General features: G+C 41.1%; 1 protein-coding gene across 2 annotated transcripts in view; it reads right to left on the bottom strand.

Moving 5' to 3' along the window:
- SH3KBP1 (SH3 domain containing kinase binding protein 1) overlaps window positions 1-26,873 on the bottom strand; it is a 530,573-nt gene that overhangs the window by 227,597 nt on the left and 276,103 nt on the right. Inside the window, exons 5-6 of one of the 2 annotated variants that reach the window (XM_077480738.1) lie at window positions 18,372-18,498; window positions 5,290-5,331 (exon numbers count right to left, since the gene is read on the bottom strand). In XM_077480738.1, coding sequence (XP_077336864.1) covers window positions 5,290-5,331; window positions 18,372-18,498 — 169 coding nt within the window. The remainder of the gene's footprint in view (window positions 1-5,289; window positions 5,332-18,371; window positions 18,499-26,873) is intronic. The other variant, XM_077480739.1, reaches the window with a different exon arrangement.

Raw genomic sequence — 26,873 nt, 5'->3', positions numbered from 1 at the left:
TGGGGCATGCTCAAACGGAAGGTGGAGGTCAAGGTCTAACATCCACCAGCTCTGTGATGTTGTCATGGAGGAGTGAAAGAGAACTCCAGTGGCAACCTGTGAAGCACTGGTGAACTCCATCCCCAAGAGGGTTAAGGGAGTGCTAGTAAATAATGGTGGGCACACAAAATAATGACACTTTGGGCCCAAATTAGACATTTTCACTTAGGGGTGTACTCACTGTTGTTGCCAGCGGTTTAGACATTAATGGTTGTGTGTTGTCATTTTGAGGGGACAGCAAATGTACACTGTTATACAAGCTGTACACTCACTACTTTACATTGTAGCAAAGTGTCATTTCTTTAGTGTTGTCACATGAAAATATATAAATATAAAAAAAAATGTGAGGGGTTTACTCACATTTGTGAGATACCGTATATGTATTTTAGAGGATTTCAAAAAGGTGTTATTGGACACCAATTCTGTGTATAGACTGTAGTCAGAGGGCGAGAAAGAAAACAAATTTATAACTTGTGAACAGAATAACTATAGAACAATTACAATTCACTATGCAAAGTGCTGCTTTTAAGGAATCTGGACTACAAACTAACCATTACATGCAATGTAATGTAAAACTGAACCTAAAGCCCCTCCCCCCCATCGCAAAAATAAATTACAAGTGCACATAGTATGTTATTTGCCATTAAGGTGGTCATTTGAATCTTAAGGGCCCATTTACATATTTGCAGTGCATTAATGCACATGCTTTAACATGTGTTGAATTAAGGTAGCCTACTGAAATCAATGGGCTTGCAGTGCACAATAACATTCCAAAAGGTCACAAACTGTTTGCAGCAATGCACCACAACACACTATAGGGCATTGCCTTAGTGCAGGGGTCTCCAAACTTTCTAAACAAAGGGCCAAGTTACTGTCCTTCCTACTTTAGGGGGCCAGACTAGGGCCAGTGGAAGTAAACAATGCCCCATTGCTGGTGTCAGTGGAAGCAATAGTGCCCCATCGCTGGTGTCAGTGGAAGCAATAGCGCCCCATCGCTGGTGTCAGTGGAAGCAATAGTGCCCCATTGCTGGTGTCAGTGGAAGCAATAGTGCCCCATTGCTGGTGTCAGTGGAAGGAATTCTGCCCCATCGCTGGTGTCAGTGGAAGGAATTCTGCCCCATCGTTGGTGTCAATGGAAGGAATTCTGCCCCATCGTTGGTGTCAATGGAAGGAATTCTTCCCCATCGTTGGTGTCTATGAAAGGAATTCTGCCCCATCGTTGGTGTCAATGGAAGGAATTCTGCCCCATCGCTGGTGTCAATGGAAGGAATTCTGCCCCATCGCTGGTGTCAATGGAAGGAATTCTGCCCCATCATTGGTGTCAATGGAAGGAATTCTGCCCCATCGCTGGTGTCAATGGAAGGAATTCTGCCCCATCACTGGTGTCAATGGAAGGAATTCTGCCTCACTGTTAGTGTCAATGGAAGGAATTCTGCCTCACTGTTAGTGTCAATGGGAGGAATAGTGCCCCATCATTGGTGTTAATGGAAGGAATTTTGCCCTGTTTTGGTGTCAGCAGAAGGAAGTGTCCCAAGGGTAAGATAAAAGCAAGCAAAGGGCTGCATTCGGTCCCCGGGCCACAGTTTGGAGACCCCTGTCTTGCATTGGGGTGCTATTCAAAATGAACAGCACTGCAATGAGCAAATGCACTTACTGTGTGCTTTTCAGTGAAAAGATGTAAATCGGCCCCTAACGTAATTCTCCCTCAAAGGATAAACTGGGTATTAAAAAGGGGGATGCATCCCTCTGGGTTTACTTACATCACACATTACATGTTTTACTATGCCATTCATTTTGAATAGCACCCCAGCACGTTAAGGCAATGCACAAGCTTTACAAAGTGCTGCAACGCACCATCGTGTGTTTGTAGCATACCTGTTTTTTGGACCGTTTCGGGCATCAGAAGCTCATTGATTTCAATGGGCTGTCTCAATGCAGTCCACTTTAATGTGTGAATTACATGCGTTACTGTACGTGCATTAAGGCACCACACAAACGTGAATAGGTCTTCAACATCTGGATAAAGTCAGTGGATAGCATGGAGAATTTGCATTTAGTCATTCACTTTTTTCCTGTAGAATAATGGACAGCTTTTTTTCTATATTGCATAATTTATGCTACTTTTTATAAACGGTTGTCCAACCAGAACATTTTCAAAGGAAAATATCCTCCCTGAGTAGCCCCCAACATATTTGTTATGTGTAATGGTGTTTATCCCAATATCTGCAAGGCTGCTGCTTCACGTAAAAATCCTTTCTTCGTATCCACGAGAGATATTGCCCTGAGCTGTCTTCCAGCACCGCTAGAGCAGCGTAGAAAAAAAAGAGTTTCGCCGATTGTCTGCCCCCTTCTGTCCTGTATTCCGTGCAGAGGGCACCTACTACTTGTCTGGCACAATGCATTGTGTTCTGTGAATGATGGAGGAATCAGATCTCCAAAGGGATCTCCATGGCCCATTCACAGAATGTGATGAATCGTGGGAGATAAGTAGTATGAGCTCTCTTAATAGAGAGGACAGAAGGGGCAGGCGAGTAGCATAACAATTAAAGTGGTTCTAAAGCCGTCATTTTTTTTTTTTTACTACCTTAATGTATTCCTTGTAATAAAGTGGCTGTAAACCTCAGACATGAAATATGAACAAGCATATTCCTCTATAGCAGGGATATGCAATTAGCAGACCTCCAGTTGTTTCAGAACTACAAGGCCCATGAGGCATGGTAAGAGTCTGACAGCCACAAGCATGACGTCCAGAGGCATGATGGGACTTGTAGTTTTGCAACAGCTGGAGGTCCCATAATTGCATATTCCTGCTCCGTAGTATATACCGGTCTCAATTAGGGAACAGAATTTCTATCTGCTGCTTTATTCCTCTGCTATCTGCATGAGTCATCAAGACACCAAGAGAAAAAAGGTGACAGGGGAGGGAGTTTCAGCTGATTGACAGCCTCAGCTCTGTTCCTCTGTGAAGGAGGGGGGGGGGGGTCCCCTTCCCTCAAATCAGATCTCACAGCTCTCCTCACTGAGCTCTCAAGTGTGCAACTTCAGCTACCCGCCCCTTTTTCTCTGACAGCTTAGACAAGCTTTATAAATTTTGCACTTTGAACAGATGTAGAGAAGACTGCAGATAAATAAGTACAACTTATGTAGAAGAATTTGTTTAATCTCAGTTACTTCACTGGGTACATGTGAGGGTTTACAACCACTTTAACCACTTCCAGACTGCCCACCTTACATATACTGCGGCAGGGCGGTCCGGCTGTGCAAAATTACGTACCTGTATGCAATTTTGTGTACGCGGTTTAGAGGGGGTACGCGCGCCACCGGAGCACCGCTCTTGCTGTGACTGGACACAGCGGGAGCCAATTAGCGGATCCAGCAGCCACCATGACCCACTGATAGTTCACAGGAGAGACAGAATAGCGGTGAGCCTATGTAAACAGGGCACACTGCTGCTCTGTCAGGGAGAAAAATAGATCTTGTGTTTCAGCTAAGCTGAATCATGAGCTCTCTTTTCCTCTAGTGTATTCACTCCCCCCCCCCCCCCCACAGTTAGAAAGCACCTCCCAGGGAACACATTTAACCCTTTGATCATCCCTGGTGTTAACCCCTTCCCTGTTAGTGTCATTTATACAGTAAACAGTGCATTTTTTTTAGCACTGGCCACTGTATTGGTGTCACTGGTCCCTAAAAAGTGTCGTTTAGTGTTCAATTTGTCAGCCGCAATGTCGCAGTCCCACTAAAAATTACTACTATAAACAATAAAAAAAAAAAAAAATCTCTAAATATAGCCCATAGTTTGTAGATCAGTGGTTGCCAACTCTTGTCCTCAGGACCCACCAATAGGCCAGGTTTGCAAGATAATTGAAATACATCACAGATGATATAATTTATTGCTCAGTGATTGCAATATTCTAGTCTGCTTAAAATCTGGCCTGTTAGTGGGTCCTGAGGACAGGAGTTGAGAACCACTGTTGTAGATGCTATAACTTTTGTGAAAACCAATCAATATACACTTATTGGGATTTTTTTACTGGGCATGTTTTATATTAATAAGTAAAAATATAGTTTTTTATTCAAAATTGTCAGTCTTTTTTGTTTATAGCGCAAAAAATAAAAACCACAGAGGTAATCGAATACCATCAAAAGAAAGCTCTATTTGTGGGAAAAAAGGACATCAATTTTATTTGGGTACAGCGTCACAGGATTGCGCAATGGTCAGTTAAAGCAACGCAGTGCCATAATGCAAAAATGGCCTGGTCAGGAAGTGGGTAAATCTTTCCGGGGTTGTAGTCGTTAAGGTAAAAAAAAGTTATAGGTAAAAGTATTCCTCCTCAACCCCCTTTTATTTACCTGAGCCGTCATTCAATCCAGCGCTGTGCACATCTACAGCTCTTCTCTCACTTCCTGGTCTCACAGGCTTTGCCGTGAGATCAAAGCCAGTGACAAGGAAACGGGAGATGCCAGCAGCTTCCCTGCCTATGTCCATGCGATCTACCTGTCTGCTGCCTGCAACTGACAGATAGATCGCTGCAGAACCCCTGGGGACCTTTCGCAGAACCCTAAGATTCCACGTAACCCCAGTCGAGAAACACTTATCTAGAGTTTGGAAACATTTACCCATTAAAATTTCTGCTGAGAGCAAAGCTGCAATTTGCAAATATTGTGAGAAGGATTATTCTTTTCCAAATGCTACAAGGATCACAAAAACACATCCTGGCATGCCAGAGGTGCCCAAAAGACATTAAATATTTTATGAAAACAAATGACGAGGATCATAATGAAAGCGAGAGTAGCTTTTATCTCCATAGACACTTTCTGATGCATTTGGATCATCACAAAGTGTTTCTTCACCAGCTGCATCTTCAAGTAAGGAAGTGTTGCAAACCAATTCAATTTGTAAAACGACTCCGTGCTGAATTTTTTTTACACTTTTTCGCCAAAAAATAAAAAATAAATAACACACAGGAAAAGGTTTTATTTTTTTCCCCTCATGGCTTCAATATTTCTGAAAATTTTACATTTTTCTGTCGATGGGCTTTTTCATCAGATTGATTTTGCATTCTCATAAAAGTCTCCTCCCAAAAATACACAATACCTTCATTTATAGATAAAATGACACCAGAAAATCAGGACGACATCGATCAAGCTCATGCAAGATCAATATATGCTTCAGGATCAGCATTGTCAATAACTGAAAATGCATATTGTCAAGAAGCTTTTATATTCTTCTGAGGGAAAGGGGGTGCTTACCTGTTCTCATGTATGGTTGAAATGTTCTTAACACATACAGTCCTTGTTATTCCATTTGTAATAAAAAAAATAACATTTTAAAAAGAAAGTTTAGTTTATGTACTGAATAGGCTGTACTTTTATTTCAAGCAAAAATACTTTTACATACACTGCATTTCACATTACTGAAGTAACATCATGACTTTCAATTTTTAAATCTACTCCAAATTTAAATAAAAAAATTCTGAAAATTTCAGGGGGGATGTGTTTTTTACATAGCTTCACAAATTTTGAAAATTGTACCTCTCTAGTGTGAACAGGGACATATAGTGTACTATGGTCATGGTAAAGCGGTCCTGTGTACAGTGTGCACTTCCTTTGCTGTCTCGGGATGACTAATTAGCCCTCCTAATCCTTATCTATGGAATACATAATGATTGACAAAATGATGTTGAAGATATGGGAAAGTAGGTGGATCGAAGTAGCTTGGCAAGAGAAAACTAGGCAGGGCTGACACCACTCAGTCCACATAAATCCTGCGTTAGCCCACAAATGTACTTGGGAACTGAGTGCATTTCTGGCCGATCAACAGGTTTTCTGTACTTGAAGTGTCTTTCAATAGATAAAACTTGGGAAATGTGTATGCATAGCAAAGATGTATGGCATATGTGCTTCTTTTTTTTTTGCCCTGACATATACTTTAATATTTCAGTTCAAGCAAGAAACTTTACTTCTATGTGAAGATTATGCTGTCCTAAATTTTCCTTTGCTTACTTGGCTCCCATGAGTCCCTGTCTGTCCTTGTGCCTCATCTCTGGCAAAATGCCTAAACAGTAATAGTAGCAGCATATTAGTTTTAATCTTTACGATTCAGCCTCTCCCATCAGCAGCCATAATTACAGTCCGCTCATTTAAACAGGCAGGAAAAATGACATTATCCTTTCTAAGACTGTATAAAAAGGCATAAAAATCTTTTAAACAGACATTAGGAGTTTTAAAAAGGGCACAGGGAGTACAGTAGGCAATTAGCTAATTGAATAGCTTTCTACCAGGTATGCAACTGTTGATTACTGCTAAGGAAGAATCAATGGAGTCATATGAGCTAAGGCAGTGGTTGATGACCACTGAGCTAAGCCTTTCACGGAAACTCTGGGTTTTAGATATGCATGGATTTAACCACTTAAGCCCCGGACCAATTTGTAGCCAAAGGACCAAGCCCCTTTTTGCGATTCGGCACTGCGCCGCTTTAACTGACAATTGCATGGTCGTGCGACCTGGTTCCCAAACAAAATTGGCGTCCTTTTTTTCCCACAAATAGAGCTTTCTTTTGGTGGTATTTGATCACCTCTGCGGGTTTTATTTTTTGCACTATAAACAAAAATAGAGCGACAATTTTGAAAAAAAATTCATTATTTTAAATTTTTTGCTATAATAAATATCCCCAAAAAATATATAAAAAAACTTTTTTTTCCCTCAGTTTAGGCTGATACGTATTCTTCTACATATTTTTGGTAAAAAAAAAAAAAAAAATCGCAATTAGCGATTATTGATTGGTTTGCGCAAAAGTTATAGTGTTTACAAAATAGGGGATAGTTTTATAGCATCTTTATTAATATTTTTTTTTTTTACTAGTAATGGCGGCGATCAGCAATTTTTATTGTGACTGCGACATTGTGGAGGACACATCGGACATTTTTGACACATTTTTGGGACCATTGTCATTTATACAGCAATCAGTGCTATTTAAATGCACTTTTCCTGTGTAAATGACACTGGCAGTGAAGGAGTTAACCACTAGGGGGCAGTGCAGAGGTTATGTGTGACGTTTTTATGGTAGGGGGCGTGGCCTGGCATGTGACGTCACTGATCGTCTTTCCCTATAAAAGGGAACAGACGATTGGTGACAGCCACACTAGGAAGCACGGGGAGAGGTTTGTTTACACAGACCTCTCCTTGTTCTTCAGCCATGTGACCCGATCGCAGGACACCAGCAGCGATTGTGTCCGCTGGTCCTGCGGCCATGGTCACGGAGCTCAGGACCGGGTCGGGAACTTAAAGAGCCACGTACAGGTACGTGATTATGCCCAGCCATGCCATGCTGCCAACGTATATCAGCGTGAGGCGGTCCTTAAGTGGTTAAAAAAAAAAAAGTTGCTCAGGGATGACTGATGCCACGTACACACGACTGGATTTTCTGGCAGACTAGGTCCAACGGTCTTCCCGACGGATTTTCGGCTGAGTTCCGATGGCCTTTCCGAACGAACGGACTTGGAAACACACGACCGGACCAAGTCTGTTCGAAAGTCCGTTAGTTTTGAGCGTGATGACATAAACGGGACTAAACAAGGGCGTTCAATAGCCAGCAGCCAATAGCTGCCCTTGCATCGTATTTGGTCCGTTGGACTAGCACACAGATGAACGGTATTCCTGATTTTAGCCCATCGGAATCAAGTCCGACGGATATATTTGAACCATGTTCTATTTCTAGGTCCATTGGATTTTTTTTTTTCGAAAAACGATCGGACTAGCTCACATACGATCGGATTGTCCGATGTACTAATCCCTTCGGACCTAGTCTGCCGGAAATCGTACGCGGCATTAGAAGTCTAATTTCCACAGAACTGTTAGAACTGTAAAAGGGGTAACCTATGTTATAGCAATAGGGGTCACAGAGGCTGCAAATGAGTATCCAAAGGTCCTCTTTTGCCACAGTAAAATATGCCTTAACTTCTTAAAGTGGATGTAAAATCAGAAGGTTTTTTTTTTTTTTTTTTTTTTTTTTTTTTTTATCTTAAAGTCTTACTAAACCCAGTAATATGAAAATAGTTCATCAACTGAGCATGTGCAGGTTGGCTACTCTGCCCGTGTTAGCTGGCCTTCCCCAGCTAGACAGTGCAGAAGGGGGAGGATTCAGGATAAAAAAAAGCCTTTTTACACAATGCAGAGGATTAACCCCTCAAGTTTTACAGAGAGTATAACAAGCATGCTATGCTGCAAACAGACTGATTTTACTGTTGTACCTTCTGTGTGCAGCAGCCCGCTTTAGCCCCCCTAATACCCAAGCCCCATCTCTAGCTAGCGATGTTCACTATTGCCTCGGCCATCCGGGACTTTTCTCCTGATTGGCTGAAACACAGGAGCAGCACCATTGGGTCCACCTGCTGTCAATCAAAGTCTGTTAGCCAATCAAGAGAGAGAGGGGGTGGGGCAAAACTGGGGTGCCGTATCTCAATGGACACACCGAGCTGCGACTCGACACGGGTGCCACCATAGCAAGCTGCTTGCTGTGGGGGCACTCAACAGGAGGAAGGGGCCAGGAACACAGAAGAGGGACCCAAAAAGAGGAGGATCTGGGCTGCTCTGTGCAAATCCACTACACAGAGGAGGTAAGTATAACATGTTTGTTATTTAGAGAAAAAAAAAGAGACTTTACAATCACTTTAAGGACTAGGCTTATTTCTGACATTTGTTGTTTACGAGTTAAAAATCAGTATTTTTTGCTAGATAATTACTTAGAACCCCCAAACATTATATATTATATTATATATATATTTCTAGCAGAGACCCTGAAGAATAAAATGAATATGCAATATTTTATGTCACAACGTATTTGCGCAGCAGTCTTACAAACGCAATTTGTTTTGGAAAAAAACTTTTTGGAATAAAAAAAAAGAAAACAGTAAAGTTAGCCCAATTACTTAATAATGATGTTACAGTGAGTAAATGGATACCTAACATGTTATGCTTTAAAATTGTGACGCTTTAAATTTTTTTTTACAGGTTAACGGTTTACAGAGGAGGTCCCACGTGTGGTTTGAACACCATTTACATATGCGTTCGCTTCTGCGTGCAAGCTTAGAGGGATAATTAAAGCCAATTTTTTATTTTATTTATTTTACTTTTTATTTTTATGCTGTCCCTTTAAAAAAAAAAAAAATGTAATTTTAATTTAAATTTTTTTTACAAATCCGCTATAATAGACATAAGCATGCCAAGGCCTATTTATTGCGAGATCTGGGGTCAAAAAGACCTCAGATGTCACATTTACACTTTAAAAAAAAAAAAAAAAGGTTTATTTGCCTTTAACTGCTTCAACCCCGAAAGATTTTACCCCTTTCCTGACCAGAGCACTTTTTGCGATTCGGCACTGCATCGCTTTAACTGACAATTGCGCGGCTGTGCAACATTACACCAAAACAAACATTTTTAAAAGAAGCAGAGAAAAAATAAAAAAATATTTAATAAAATAAAGTTTTTTACCCACTTCAGCCCCAGAAGAATTTACACCCTTCCTGACCAGAGCACTTTTTGCGATTCGGCACTGCGTCGTTTTAACTGACAATTGCGCGGTCATGCGACGTGGCTCCCAAACAAAATTTACGTCCTTTTTTTCCCACAAATAGAGCTTTCTTTTGGTGGTATTTGATCACCTCTGCCGTATAATAAAATCCCCATAAAATATATTAAAATCAATTTTTTACCTCAGTTTAGGCCAACATGTATTCTTCTACATATTTTTGGTAAAAAAAAAAAAAAAAAAAAAAAAATCGCAATAAGCGTATATTGATTGGTTCGCGCAAAAGTTATAGCGTATACAACATAAGAGATAGATTTATGGCATTTTTATTATTTTTTTTTTTATTAGTAATGGCAGCAATCTACGATTTTTATTGTGACTGCGACATTATGGTGGACACATTGGACACTTTTTGGGACCACTGTAATTTATACAGCGATCAATGCTATAAAAATGCACCAATTACTGTATAAATGACACTGGCAGGGAAGGGGTTAAACACTAGGGGTGATCAAGGGGTTAAGTGTGTCCTAGGGAGTGAATCTAACTGTGGGAGGGATGGGCTACCACTGACATGACAGCGAGCAGTAGATCCCTGTCATGTCACAGGGAAATGCCTTGTTTATATAGGCGTCTCCCCGTTCTGCAACTCCATGACATGATTGCGTGACACCGGTGGACATTAAGTCCGCGGGATCCGCGGGCACTGTCACGCTGTATGAGGCAGGCGCCCACTAGCTCAGCCAATTAAATAGGACGTACAAGTACGTCCCATTTGCCCACCGCTGCCATTGTACTTACGTATATTGGCGCGCAGCGGTCGACAAGTGGTTAAGAGATGAAAAAAAATCATCCATTTAAGGCCAGAATGTGGAAGTGACGTCAGCCCACTTGGGTGAACAAAAAAGACTTACAGTGTGTACCAGGCAGGAGGGAGGAGCCAGAAACACTTGCTAGGGACCCGAGAAGAGGAAGATCTGGGATGCTTTGTGCAAAACCACTGCTCAGAGCAGGCAAGTATGACATGTTTGTTATTTTAAAAAAATAAATAAAATAACAAGGCTTTAATATCGCTTTAGGTGTGAGGGTTAGAGTTATAAGCAGGGTAGGTGTTATACGAAGAGCTAGAATGAGACCTAGGGGGTTATAAGGAGAATTTGTGTGACACTTGGGGTTACAAAGATGGTTAATGTGAAGGATGGGGTTATAAAAAGGGTTAGCATGAAAGTTGGGGTTATGAGGATTAGTGTGGGGGTTGGGGTAAAAGTGGAGTTACATGGCTGGTTATTGGTTTGAAGTCTTTGGGTAAAGGCCTCGTGCTGTCTACACTCTTTTGGCAAAACGACCATTGCAAAGACCCTGCCACGGAAAGCTTACATACTGGATTGTACTATCCTGACTTACAATGTACTTTATGTCTAAAAAAGGCTTTAGACAGTGCAATAGTTAATTTGAAGTGTGCCAGGGCCACTGATAAGGGGGTAGCACCTGCCCTTGTGTACAGGGCGCAAGTCCTATAAGTTCAACGGGGGGGGGGGCCAGAGTAGCAGGAATGGGCACAATTGCTGGAACGAATCCCTCCCTGCGTTTACAATACTTCACTTTGTGAATGACCATGGAGCCTCTGTACAGGGTGCTTCCTGGTCATTCACTCTGCAGCTAAGGCTGCAGAAAAGAGATTGAGGAATCTGGGTCCTCAATCTCTTCTCTGTCTCAAAAGTAAGACGCTGGGTGCCATCAGGGCTGGGCTCAGCCCTTTCTTCTCAAAGCTAGCCACTCATCTGTCGGCTAATTGCCAGCTCCTATCTCTCCACAGTGACTCACCTGTCGATGATATTCTGCTTGTCAGTCCTGCCTACTTAAGCCAGCCAGTCCTGATGATCTCTGCCTTCGCCTTGGTCACATCTCGAGAGATGCTCTCCTGTGTTCCTGTTAAAGACTTGCTTAACTGACATTCCTTCTGGCTCCAGATCCTGCTTGCTGTTCTACTACGCTGATCTCTGGCTCCCAGACGTGTTGGCTTGTCTGACTATCCTTTTCGGTTCCTGAACTCTGGCTATTTTTTTACTATGTTTACTCTATCTTTTTTTTTATTACTATTAAACAAGTGTGATTTAACTGTACTTCTGTCTGGTTTCTGACAGGTGTCCGTTTAGATCCTTGATATTTCACCAAAGGTCACCGATGCAAAAAACAGAAAAACGCCCCAAAAAGAAGCTTGTGTACTTTTTTGAGCTTTATGCGTTTTGCTTCAGGCTACAAAACCCTCAGATGTGAATGGGGCCAATTAAATAAATGGGATTTTGCTTGTTTGGCGTTTTTCAGGATTTTTTTTCTGGCGTTTCCCAAGCTGAAAACGCTCAGGTGTGAATGCAGCCTAACTGTTCCTGTCAGCTAGGCTGTACGGGGCCCCAACCCTGAAGTGTGCTACGGAATACAGAAAGTACAAATGTGCTAAAAGGGCCAGACTGATAAGTAGAGATGTCTTCACTCTGAACTGTTTGAGATACAGGAAAACAATTACTAGATGCTGCTTATCGGTCTGCTAGTGATGGACTGGTGGCAAGCTGTGCTGTGAGAAACACTGCCAGTCAGGTCATGCTCTGATGTTGAAGAGCAGCCTTGGAAAAATAATGGGTTTTAGTTCATAATAAAAGCAGAGTTAAGCGCTTCCTAGTAAAAGCTGCAGGGTTAACACAGCTAGGGAACTGAAACACGTGGGACACAATCCCTTTAATAAAAACGCAAGGCATGTTTTAAATAAGGTCAGGGCTCTCCAACAGGCAGGGAGACAGAGCACTGTTTAACAGACATCAAACACAGTGTTCCAGTACATTCAATTTATAAACTGTGGCAAAGCAGTTTGAGTGCTTTTAGGGGGAAGATTGACTTTACTAGGACTTCCCATATATTTTTAGAATATGTTAAAAAATGTTAAAAAATGTTTATATCAAAAGGAACAGCAATTTTCATTTTGCATAAAATGAATTTAGACTGTAGGTTCATGGCTTAGTGCTCTCTTTGCCTAGGTTAGGAATTCCCTTTCAGGCCTTTTTAATATAACACAAAGCCACGTGCAACTGCAGTAATCCACAGCACGTGGGATTACAGTGGCCTCTGAACCTCTATAAATCTGGTACAAAAAGAATTAAGAGGGTTTCTGCTTCTAGCAGTAAAGAGAGAAACTAGTCCATCAGCTTTATTGCATACAGGGGGTCTTTCTAGCTGTTACCCTGGGTAAACATTTGTTTTTAAAGCTTAAAAAAAGCAAAAAGTTGTATACACATCAGATTTCATATTGCACTGGGGTGGCCATGGAGGAATGTCCTTATTTCTTATTCAATGCTGCAGTCACCAATGATTATGGGTGAAAATACTGCTTATGACCATAGGGTGGAGATACTGAGACATTTAAAATGTAATTTATGAAATAATATTATAATGAGTCATGAGAGACTATGAAGCTCTAAATCGTTAACCTCTCCGTAAAATGCTAGCTGTCTGACTGGTATTCTGATCCAATGGCATAAGCACTGATCCGAAACAACTATGCAGATCAAGAGTCCTGACTTTCTGATCAGCATGCCTGTTCCATCTCAGCGATTTAGAAAGTACTGTAGCCTAGCAACTAGCATTTCATGAGAAGGTCAGCGATAGAAGTCTCCATATTTTTTTCAGAGGGCAGTTTCCTTAAAGGGCGAACAGGAGGCCACACCAAGTATCCCATATCTATGGTGGCAAGAGTCTTCTTCTAGGAGGATAATTAATGGTTTGTGATGGTTATGGAAATTAGGAACATGTAGGATATAACCAAACCTACGTATCATAGGGATGAAAAACTAAAGCAGAACATGGTTCTATTGGATAGACTTCATTTTTATGATCAATAATATTAGTCCCTGATCTTGGATACAGGAAATAAGGATTCCCATGGAGTTGTGGTGGTATAGTGCCTGTTTTTTTTACTTTACCAGCAAACTTTACCACTTCTTGACACTACTCTCGCCCTCCTTCTTGTCCCTCTGCTACCTCCACTTACTCCCCCTACATGTCTAAATATGAAATGGACTGGAATATATGTCTTATTGTTGGTTTCATACAATGACAATCACAACAAGGATGAATAATTTACAGTTGCCTTTCATGTATGATAACATTTTATACAGAAGCACTCACTGCCACATCCGGATAGTATAGAAACCACAAGTAAAAAAAGGTTGGACTTTACTGGCATAGCAAAGAGCACGAAAAGGTTTATAAAAAAAAATACATTTTATTACATATAGTATTAAAAGCATTTCCAATATAGCTTGAAAAAAACAAACCAACATAGTATTTGCTATGCATATAGGCAATTAGTTATTCAATGTATGAAAAGTGCAACATCATGCACAACAAGGCTAAGTTGCCAAATCTTGACTGTATAATATACATATATTCATCATGGGTCAATGTTTCTCATTCAAGCTTCATTAGGACTTATGAAGAAGGTTATAACTTGTAGCACCGGCTCCTGAAGAGCACGCACTATGTGTTTTTCTCTATTTAAAGTTCCTAGAGCCGCAGTTTGGTTTTGGGTTTAATTATACTAAATTATGGTTTCAGTACCAGTCTAGCTGGATTGCACTGTGTTCTGCTTGGTCAAAGGTGGCGCTGTCATCACTAGAAAGTGTGAGAACGCAGTTCAGCTGGGCGCATTGGGTGCCACTTTTTCTCAGACCCAGCCCAGTGGGAGTGTCATCTTGGTGTGCATTCTGGGGGAGGGTACTTAAGGTACAGATATGACGTGCTTCTGGGTTCCGGTCCAGAAGATCTTTCTGTCTGTTTGGTTCTGGTCCTCCTGACCAGCCCCCATGGCCCTCATGGCCTGGGGTGCGGATCCATCCAATTATGAGTCTCGGGGCTGGCTAGCTCCAAAGTAACTGGAGGGAGGATTCGGAGGTGGTCCGGTGCCGTCTCATCTGTGGAGAGGCCCAGCAACTGGGGAAGCAACCAGGACTCTTCGGGGAAAAGCCACTCTACAGGCTGGTTTCTCAGAAAGAGCCTGAAGGCTTAGTTGAAAGACCACAAGTGAATCTACACTCGTACGGTATTGCTGGACTGGCTGCAAGATACTGGTACTGTATGAGGGCTCTATAAATTTTTTTATATCGTTCAGTTACTACAAGTGTTCTACAACAAGTCTGTGGCAGAGACTTTCTTCAAATGTTCTATATGCAAGTCTGTGGCAGAGGCTTCGCTTTATCTGAACACTATCGGCTGCTAGGCCTAGTGAGAGGAGGTCTATCCGGTAGCTGTGAGAATCCAGTTTTGAGTAGCTATTCTTTGGATTTCTATAGTGAGACTTTCTAATTTGAGTAGTTCCAAGAGTACCTGCATTTTCTACCTGAACCCTCTAACCCTCATTGAGAGACTGTGTTTTGTCTACTCCTTTTTGCAAATAAAAGCCCAAAAGCGGACCCAGTGTCAGTTTATACAATTCTTTCGGCCATCTACCTCAGGAAACCCCTAGACATACACGAGGTCAAGAAGGTAACGGTAAGCCCCACAAAATCAGCCGCACCTTCGGGGGTCAGTGCTAAAACTATATAGAAAACAAAGCGTAAAACAAAGTTATATAAGGCATAGGCGTGAACGTATTATGGCTTGGCTCATTCACATGTAAAGCCCCACCAGAATGACTGTGCACAGCCCACGCCAAGGTCTTGATTTCACATAGTTACATAGTTAGTCAGGTTGAAAAAAGACCATCCAGTTCAACCACAAAAACAAATAAAATAATATCATAAATCCAATATAGCCAATTCTATACCCACAGTTGATCCAGAGGAAGGCGAAAAATCCCAGCAGAGCATGATTCAATTTGCTACAGCAGGGGAAAAAATTCCTTCCTGATCCCCTGAGAGGCAATTGGATTTTCACCGGATCAACTTTACCTATAGATGTTAGTACCCAGTTATATTATGCACAATTAGGAAATAATCCAGGCCTTTCTTAAAGCAATCTACTGAGCTGGCCAGAACCACCTCTGCAGGGAGTCTATTCCACATTTTCACAGCTGTTACTGTGAAGAAACCTTTCCGTATTTGGAGATGAAATCTCTTTTCCTCTAGACATAAAGCATGCCCCCTTGTCCTCTGTGTTGACTTTAAAGTGAATAACTCAACACCAAGTTCACTACTTATATATTTGTACATGTTCATCATATCCCCCCTTAATCTTCTCTTATCAAGAGTGAATAAATTAAGTTCCTCTAATGTTTCCTCATAGCTGAGCTCCTCCATGCCTCTTATCAGTTTGGTTGCCCTTCTCTGCACTTTCTCCAGATCCCCAATATCCTTTTTGAGAACTGGTGCCCAAAACTGAACTGCATTTTCCAGATGAGGTCTTACTAATGATCTTAACAGGGGCAAAATTATATCTTTCTCTCTGGAGTCCATACCTCTCTTAATACAAGAAAGGACTTTGCTTGCTTTGGAAACTTGGCATTACATGCTATTATTGAGCTTATGATCTACCAAAACCCCCAGATCCTTCTCTACTATGGATCCCCCCAGTTGTACTCCCCTTAGTATGTATGAGGCATGCATATTTTTAGACCCTAAGTGCATAACTTTACATTTATCAACATTAAACCTCATCTGCCACATAGTCGCCCAATTAGACAGTGCATTGAAGTCAGCTTGTAAATTGGAGATATCCTGTAAGGAAGTTATTCCACTGCATAGCTTGGTGTGATCTACAAAGACGGAAATGTTACTTTTGATCCCAGACCCAATATCATTTATAAAGATATTAAAAAGTAAGGGTGCCAGCACTGAACCTTGGACCATTCAGAGTAAGAATCATTAACCACTACTCTCTGAATTCTGTCTTTTAGCCAGTTTTCTATCCATTTACAAAAGAATATTTCCAAACCTGTAGACTTTACCTTACACATGAGCCACGTGAGCGGAACTGTATTGAACGCTTTTGCAAAATCCAAGTATACCAGGTCCACCGCCACCCGTTTGTCCAAGGTTTTACTTACCTCCTCTTAAAAAGAAATCAGGTTTGTCTGACAACTTCTGTATTTCATGAATCCATGCTGTCTGTTTCTTAAAATATTTTTTTCCTGCAAGACCCTGTCTATGTGGTCTTTTATTAATCTCTCCAGTATCTTCGCAACTATAGAAGTTAAACTGCCAGGTCTATAGTTACTTGGTAAAGACTTTGTTCCCTTTTTAAATATAGGCACCACATTGGCCCTGCGCCAATCCAGTGGTACTATTCCTGTCATTAATTAGTCCCTAAAAATTAGATACAATGGCTTTAAAATTACAGAGCTCAATTCTTTTAGGATCCGTGGGTGGATGCCATCCAGTCCAGGTGCTTTATCCACCTTTATTCTGTCCAAATATTTCTGTACCATATGACTTTTGAGCCATTGTGGATTTGGGGCTATGCTAACCAACATGGACATGAGCTCCCCCATGCTCCTTTGTATACACAGAGCTGAAGAAAGTATTTAGTAAATTATCCTTCTCTTTGTCCCGAGTCACCCACTCTAGATTATTTTGTAAAGGGCCTACATGCTCAGACCTTTTTACTATTAATATATTAAATGCCATCAAACAAAACGGGGGAGGACAGGAGACTGAACCCCAGGTATAATAACCAGCAAGCTAGAATACAAAACAAGAAAATAGTGGTATTTACTATATACTGCATTCCTACCGCCACTTATTGGGAGCAAGGATACATCTAGGTACTCACTTATTAAGAGAGGGACATTTTCTTGTTTGGCTTGCCTGGGCCATTTTGCCTGTATTCAAGGATATTTATGCTCACACACTATATCCTCACGTTTGTTTGTTCTTCTATTAAGGACTGTTACCTCACACTGCCATATGCAATTGGTCCCTCTTGATGTCCCAATCCCCATCCAGAAAGGTTTTAGAGGTGTTGGCTGTGCAGGGGCAAAAAGGCACAGCTCTTACATGTGTCTGATCCAAGCCATAACATGTTTTTTATGCATGATATAACTATGTTTTGCACTTTGTTTTCTATATAGTTATCATCACCTTCTTCATGTGTACTGATGAAGCTTGAATGAGAAACATGTTGACCCATGAGGAAAATAAATATATGTTCAAGATTTGGACAAGATTTGGACATTTGGAGGCCTGGAGAAACCAGCCCTCCCTGCCAAACTATTATAACTTTGCTTGGGACTTCCCTTGGCCTTCCAAGAAAGAAACCCAGCTGGCCAATTTAGTTAGGTCAATGAATGGGCTCCCAGAATGCAACACATATCGATGTGAAGATAAAATGCACATCAAACGCACATGTGTTATAGAAGTGAACTGATGAGAGCCTAGCCTAAATGCTTCATAAGCAAGCATCTTGCAATATTTAGCCATAGTCTGGAGTGAAGAGGGGATAATTTAAAAGTCCAATAGGTAAAGACTTCTATAGGGCTGTGCCCAAATGCCAGAGATGGTCTTATAGAAGTCTTATGGGAAGTTACTGCACAGGCAAGGCCAACACAGATGATTTTTGGGTCAGGATATAATAAAATCCCGGATAAAGGAAGGTATCTGGGAAGGGGAAAAAAAGGATAAATATCTTTTTACTGACAAAAAAGATGAATGGGTGTCATAATTCACAAGTATTGACAACTTTGCAAGTACAGAATGTATTGATGATTTAACGTATTTCAGTATAAAAGCTATTAACATGAAATGCTCAAAGCAATTTCATTACCTATGCATTTTAATATTACTATCTGAAATGTTTTAGTGCACATCTAACTGGATTGTCTTACCTTGCTTTATCTGATGATCTTCAAAATTCGCCCCAATTTCTGTTTCGGACCCAACATCCTTAATAAAATTGGAAGGGAACATTCCAGTCTTTCCATTGAGAACTCCCTCCCACCAGCCTTCCTCCACCTGCACAAAAGAAACATAAAAAGTATATGGATAAGAGGAATACGTATATGATTCGATACTACTCCAGTTCAAATACATTTCTGATTTTCATTATTTGACGCTTTGATTAGATGCCGTCACAGCACTCAATTCAAATGTTTTCAGGGCTATCGCACAGTGCAGGCTGCGCATTTCAAGAGTCTTAGACCTACATTTGAGCAGGTAATAGGTGGACTTTAATAAGCACAGGCAGCTTAAGAAGTGCATATGAAATAGGATTTTTTTTAATAAAAAATGCATGCTAAAACAAAAGAACACCTATTTGCCCTTAATAGAGGCATTTGCTTATACAGGTGAAATAGGTTAAAAGCAAAGACAAGTGAGGTCGTGTATCAGAGATGTAAGCATGTAAAGGGTAAAGCATAGGAACAAGCTAATGAATGCAATGTATGGTGACCAGCATATGAAAGATGTAATTTACAGTGCCTTGAAAAAGTATTCATACTTTCCTGAATTTTCCACATTTTGTCATGTTACAACCAAAAACCTAAATGTATTTTATTGGGATTTTATGTAATAGGGCAACACAAAGTGGCTCATAATTGTAAAGTGAAAGGAAAATGATAAATGGTTGTCAAATTATTTTACAAATAAATATCCAAAAGTGTAGTATGCATTTGTATTTAGCCTCCCTGAGTCAATACTTTGTAGAACCACCTTTTGCTGCAATTAAAGCTGCAAGTCTTTTTAGGTATGTCTCCACCAGCTTTACACAGAGAGAGTAAGTATTTTGCCCATTCTACTTTGCAAAATAGCTCAACCTCTGTCAGATTGGATAGAGAGCATGTAAACAGCAATTTTCAAGTCTTGCCACAGATTCTCAATTGGATTTAGGTCTGGATTTTGACTGGGCCATTCTAACACATGAATATGCTTTGATCTAAACTATTTAATTGTAGCTCTGGCTGTATGTTTAGGATTGTTGTCTTGCTGGACGGTGACCCTCTGTCCCAGTCTCCTGTCTTTTGCAGATTTTAACAGGTTTTCTTCTAAGATTGCCTTGTATTTGGCACCTTCCCATCAACTCTGACCAGCTTCCCTGTCCCTGCTGAAGAAAAGCATCCCCACAACATGATGCTGTAACCACCATGTTTGCTGGTGGGGATGGTGTGCACAGGGTGATGTGCAGTGTTAGTTTTCCACCACACAGCATTTTGCTTTTAGGCCAAAAATTTACATTTTGGTCTCATCTGACCAGAGACACCTTCTGCAATTGGGACTTCTTATGGCTTTCTTTCAACAATGGCTTCCTTCTTGCCATACTTCCATATAGGCCAGATTTGTAGAGTGCATGACTAATAGTTGTCCTGCGGACAGATTCTCCCACCTGAACTATGGATCTCTGCAGCATCTCCAGAGTTACCATGGGCATCTTGGCTGATTCTCTGATTAATGCTCTCCCTGCCCACCCTGTCAGTTTAGGTGGACAGCCATGTCTTGGTAAGTTTGCACCATACTCTTTCCATTTTCGAATGATGAATTGAACAGTGCTCCGTGAGATGTTCAAAGCTTGGGATATTTTTTTTCAACCTATCCCTGCTTTAAACTTCTCCACAACGTTATCCCTGACCTGTCTGGCGTGTTCCTTGACCTTCATGATATGTTTTTTTCACTAAGGTTCTCCCACAAATCTCTGAGGGCTTCATAGAATAGCTGTATTTATACTGTGATTAAATTACACACAGGTGGACTCCATTACTAATTAGGTGACTTCTGAAGGCAATTGGTTCCACTCGATTTTAATTAGGGGTATCGGAGTAGAGGGGGCTGAATACAAATGCACACCACACTTTTCAGATATTTGTAAAAAAAATTGAAAACCATTTATAATTTTCTTTCCACTTCATAATTATGTGCCACTTTGTGTTGGTCTATCACAGGAGTCTCCAAACTTTGGCCCTCCAGTTGTTCAGGATCTACAATTCCCATCATGCCTGGTCATGTCTGTGAAAGTCAGAGTTTTACAGTGCCTCATGGGACATGTAGTTCCACAACAACTGGAGGGCCATAGAGATGCCTGGTCTATCACATACAATCCCAGTAAAATAGGATTTATGTTTTTGGTTGTAACATGACAAAATTTGGAAAATGTCCAGGGGGATGAATACTTTTCTAAGGCACTGTACAATCAATGGGATCAGCTGAAAACAAAACCGATGTATAGTACCTATGTGGGCAATGCTTAGGTGCATAGATATAGTGCATACATAAAAAAAAAAAAAACTGTGTTAATGGGCTTTTGTTCACTTCAAATGGGTTTTTCATTAACATACAAGTCTACAGAAACATGTGAAGCAAGTAAAAATGTCAACGGCAGGTCAAATGCACCTGGTCAAATTCTGAATTATCTAGGATCTCGACCAATGTCAAACTGATGCCACTGACACAAACCCAACAAAAAGGCCATACAGAGGTCCATGGGAATATTATGTTGGTCATAAGCAAAAAAGAACAAAAACCTACAGGGTCCAAAAACTATATCAATTAGGGATGGGCCGAACCAGAACATACCGAACAGGCAAAAAATTTGTCAGAACACACGAACACCGTTAAAGTCTATGGGACACGAACATGAATAATCAAAAGTGCTAAATTTAAAGGCTTATATGCAAGTTATTGACATAAAAAGTGTTTGGGGACCCGGGTCCTGCCCCAGGGACATGCATCAATGGAATTTTTTTTTTTTTAAACGGCCGTTTTTTCGGGAGCAGTGGTTTTAATAATGCTTAAAGTCGAACAATAAAAGTGAAATATTCCTTTAAGTTCCGTACCTGAGGGGCGTCTATAGTATGTCTGTGCCTGTGGCGCATTTTCCCGTGTTTAGAACAGTCCTTGCACAAAATGACATTTCTTAATGGAAAAAAAAAAAGTCATTTAAAAGTGCTAGTGGCTATAATGAATTGTCGGTCCCGGTGTTCTGGCATATAGTGTCCTGGCATCGGATACTGTCCGCCCCATACTGCGCATGCACAGCACGGAGCAGAAGAAGCTTCGGAAAATCTCAGAATATGAACGAAGCCTGTGCCGTGAGTTGAGGTGGTAGCCCCACCATCCAAGTGAACATAGGGCTGGCGATATTAGGGGGCCCCTCATCACCACGCTTCGCTCGCCACGCTTTGGGCTCGGCCTCGCTGCGCTCGGCTCTTTTATATTCAAACTCTGTGTCCACTTGGATGGTGGAGCTAGAACCTGGACTCACGGTGCAGGCGCTGTTCATCTTCAGCTATTTTCGGAATCTGTGTGTGCTGTGTACTGCGCATGTGCAGTACACAGCAGACACTGTCCAATGGGGGACGCTATATGATAGAACACTGGCAATACAGATAAAAGTTATTGAAAAAAACGGCATGGGATCCCCCACAGTCCATTATCAGGCCCTTTGGGTCTGGTATGCATATTAAGGGGAACCCCAAACCAAAATGTAAAAAAATTGCGTGGGGTTTACCCAAATTCCATACCAGGCCCTTCAGGTCTGCTATGGATATTAAGGGGAACCCAGCACCATTCTTTTTTTTTTTAATTTTGTAGGGGTCACCCTCAAAAACAATACCAGACACTTCAGGTTTGGTATGGATTTTAAGGAGGACCCCGCACCAAAATTAAAAAGAAATGGCGTCACCCCAAAAATCCATACCAAACCCTTATCCGAGCACGCAACCTGGCAAGCCACATGAAAAGAGAGGGGGACAAGAGAGCGCCCCCCCGAACCGTACCAAGCCATATGCCCTCAACATGGGGAGGGTGCTTTGGGGTAGCTCATCCCCACAACCCTTGCCCAGTGGTTGTGTGGGTCTGTGGGCGGGGAGGCTTATCGGAATCTGGAAGCCCCCTTTAACAAGGGGACTCCCAGATTGGGACAAGTCCTTAATTAAAAAAATAAAAATGTCCCACGAAATCCATTTATCTTCTTCTCTCGCTCCACGAGACCGAAAAAATAATCAAAAAAACCCCGCAAGCCGCCAATGAACTGCCTCCATGGGAGGCACCTGCCGTATGACGCATCCTCGCAGGTGACAGTTCTTCTCTGAGGGTGGGGCCACACTGACGTCCCGTTGACCCCGCCACCCTCTGATGCACAGGGACCTCCCAATTGCTTCCCCGTGGTGTCAGAGGGGGGTGGGGCCACCCATTTACGTATATGGGTGGCACCCCCCTCTCCGACGCCCCGAGAAAGCCATCTGAGTAGTGTATTATTCACAGGATTATCAAGTGAAAATAAATGAAACATATCCTGTAGGATTGGTAAACTGTAACATAAATCAATGTTGTTCTTGGTTTAGATATATTTTAGGTGAAAGCATGTTTCATATGCGCAAGAGAAATTCAATTTTTATAAATTCTACTGCATATGATTGAATGTTGAAATTAAGTAAACTTTCTTCAGTTCACCTCATGTAACACGTTAAAATGAAGTAAAGCCAAAACAATGTTGGCAGTACTTCTCTTATGGATCAGAGGAGTGCGGTTCGCTCTTCACTCCTGTGACTTGTTTTCAGCAGACAGTGAGCTGAAGCCTGTTGTCGGCTGATGTCACAGAGGCAGTCCAGGCTGTGAAAAGATCCTGACCATATTTGTCAGTATCTGCTCAGAGGGCCTGAGCCAGCCGACCCTTTCACAGCTCAGCAGTCCCCAGCTCTCTGCTCACAGAATTCTGAGAGCATCGGTCTTTTGTTTGCTCAGTTTGCAGCCTTATGCCGGGTACACACGATCGGAATTCTCGCCAGAAAAAGCTATGATGGTTTTTCAGACCTAATTCAGCTCAAACTTGGCTTTCATACACATGGTCACACAAAAGTTTGCTGAGCTTTCGACCGTCAAGAACACGGTGACATACAACACTACGAGGAGCTGAGAAAATGAAGTTCAATGCATGCGTCAAATTGTTTCCGAGCATCCGGAGGAATTTTGCTCGTCGGAATTGCCACAGACGATCGGGATTTCCAATCAAAACTTTTTCCGTTGGAAAAATTGAGAACATGCTCTCAATCTTTTGCTGGTGGAAATTCGGCCAGCAAAATTCCGATGGAGCATACACAGGGTTGCATTTTCTGACGAAAAGCTCTCATCGGTCTTTTGCTGGCCGAATTTCTGATCTTGTGTACGCGGCATTCGAGCCGTCAAGGGGCAGATGCAGCATTTACTTATATAGGTTAAAAACAAAAACAAGTGGGCGGCACAGTGGTGTAGTGGTTAGCACTCTCACCTAGCAGTAAAAAGGGTCGTTGGTTCGAATCCCAACCACGACACTACCTGCCTGGGGTTTGCATATTCTCCCTGTGCCTGCGTGGGCCTCATCCAGGTACTCCGGTTTCCTTCCACACTCCAAAGACATGCAGGTAGGTTAATTGGCTTCTGTCCAAAATTGGCCCTAGTAATATGAATGGGGACCTTGGATTGTGGGCTCCTTGAGGGTAGGGACTGATGTGAGTGTGCAATGCACAGGGATAGGGACAATTGTAGACACTCACTCAGGTTGAACTGGATGGACTGGTGTCTTTATTCAACCTTACTAACTATGTAACTAAGTGAGGCCATGTATCAGAGATGTAAGCATGTAAAGGGTAAAGCATAGGAACAAGCTAATGAATGCAATGTATGGTGACCAGCATATGACAGCTGTCATTTACAGTGCCTTGAAAAAGTATTCATGCCCCCTTGAATTTTTCCACATTTTGTCATGCTACAATCAAAAATGTAAATGTATTTTATTGTGATTTTATGTGATAAACCAACACAAAGGAAGGAAAAGGATCAATGGTTTTACATTTTTTTTTTTTTTTTACAAATAACTATCTGAAAAGTGTTTCGTGCATTTGTATTCAGCCATCTTTACTCGGATACCCCTAACTAAAATCTAGTGGAACAAATTGCCTTCAAAAGTCACCTAATTAAATAGAGTCTACCTGTGTGTAATTTAATTTCAGTATAAATACAGCTGTTCTGTGAAGCCCTCAGAGGTCTATTAGAGAACCTTGGTGAACAAACAGCATAATGAAGGCCAAGGAACACACCAGACAGGGAAAGGGAAAGGGATCCCCGCTCCAGGTGGAAATGTGGATATAGAACTCTCCTCGGAAATGGGACACCAGGTACTGGCTAAGCTTATAGCAACATGAGGCAAAAAGGAAGTTCTGGAAAGCCGCACTCTGGAACATAGCCTTTATTAGTAAAAAGATACAAGCCACAGCAAAAAAATGGGACAAACAAGCTGACACGTTTCACACTTAACAGTACTTAGTCATAGCTGCCCTACCACCAAAAACAGTGCAGTGCAATATATATACTAAAATGTTTCAAATATGTGACTCCACGTGTAGTTAATAGAGTCTAATTACTCAATTAGATCTTCAATTGGAATAAACACTTGATTAACAAACGTGTTGAACGTGTGTGAGTTGGGGGAATACACATGAATATGTGAATTCAGTGCAAAGATGAAGCAAATGCTTTTATAATGAATTAAATTAAATTTGAACCAACTAAAATAAAGTGTATAAATAACTTATTTTGTTTTAATGAATTGTTCCAATGAACTGTGAGCTGTAAATATGTCAAATAAATATGTGAACATCTGAATAGTTGGTGAAGAAGGGAAATAAACATAAAATGTGCTAAAAATAAAACATTTAAATAAAATGAAATGAGTGAATATATGATAATATTAAATCTTTGTTATTGATAATAATGAAAAATACACACACATATTATATATATATATATATATATATATATATATATATATATATATATAATGTATACACACACCAAAACATACTTAATCAAAGAGGTATATGTAAATAAATGAATAAATAAGTGCTGTCTAGCACCAACTGCGTGTAAGGAATATGTATATATATATTCTGTGTGTATACTTTTATATGGGATCCTCCAGATCTCTGTTATTGTATATGTAATAGGTATAACATGAAGTCACATATGTTCCAAAGACTTCAAATATAAGTGAACACTTAGATATGTATCATCATATAAAAAATTAATTTCATATCCAATTAAACACGTATCATCGAAAAATTCTATACATGTTATTGTCATCACAAAATTTAAAAATATTTCATTTATATATAAAAGAACTATATCACAGCATATACACCAGATGAAAAAATATATGTATATAAAATCTAGTGGAACCAATTGCCTTCAGAAGTCACCTAATTAGTAATGGAGTCCACCTGTGTGTAATTTAATTTTCAGTATAAATACAGCTATTCTATGAAGCCCTCAGGGGTTTGTTAGAGAACCTTAGTGAACAAACCACATCATGAAGGTCAAGGAACACACTAGACAGGTCAGGGATAAAGTTGTGGAGAAGTTTAAAGCAGGGTTAGGTTCTAAAAAAATATCCCAAGCTTTGAACATCTAACGAAGCACTGTTCAATCCATCATTCAAAAATGGAAAGAGTACGGCACAACTGCAGCCCTACCAAGATATGTCCGTCAACCTAAATTGACAGGCCAGGCAAGGAGAACACTAATCAGAAAAGCAGACAAGAGGCCCATGGTAACTCTGGAGGAGCTGCAGAGTTCCCACAGCTCAGGTAGGAGAATCTGTCCACAGGACAACTATTAGTTGTGCACGCCACAAATCTGGCCTTTATGGAAGAGTGGCAAGAAGAAAGCCATTATTGAAAGAAAACCATAAGAGGTCCCTTTTGCAGTTTTTGAGAAGCCATGTGGGGGACACAGCAAACATGTGGAAAAAGGTGCTCTGGTCAGATGAGACCAAAACGTAACTTTTTGGCCTAAAAGCAAAACGCTATGTATGGCGGAAAACTAACATTGCACATCACCCTGAACACACCATCCCCACTATGAAACACGGTGATGGCCGCATCATATTGTAGGGATGCTTTTCTTCAGCAGGGACAGGGAAGCTGATCAGAGTTGATGGGAAGATGAATGGAGCCAAATACAGGCAATCTTAGAAGAAAACCTGTTATGCCGCGTACACACGATTGGAATTTTGGTCAGAAAAAGAAAGCGGTGACGTACAACGCGTACGACAGGACTAGAAAAAGGATGTTCAATAGCCAGTAGCCAAAAGCTCTCATCCGTTTTTTGCTGGTTGAATTTCCGATCCTGTGTATGCGGCATTAGAGTCTGCAAAAGACTGGAGACTGGGATGGAGGTTGACCTTCCAACAGGACAACGACCGTAAACATACAGCCAGAGCTACAATGGAATGGTTTAGATCAAAGCATATTCATGAGTTACAGTGGCCCAGTCAAAGTCCAGACCTAAATCCAACTGAGAATCTGTGGCCAGACTTACATTTTGCTGTTCCGAGATGCTCTCCATCCAATCTGACAGAGCTTAAG

This window comes from Lithobates pipiens, unplaced genomic scaffold (genome assembly GCF_037356315.1).
Source record: "Lithobates pipiens isolate NorthernLeopardFrog02 unplaced genomic scaffold, aLitPip1_a1.2 Scaffold_16, whole genome shotgun sequence".
Taxonomy (NCBI): Eukaryota; Metazoa; Chordata; class Amphibia; order Anura; family Ranidae; genus Lithobates; species Lithobates pipiens.
This window is presented reverse-complemented; position numbering and strand designations above follow the sequence as displayed.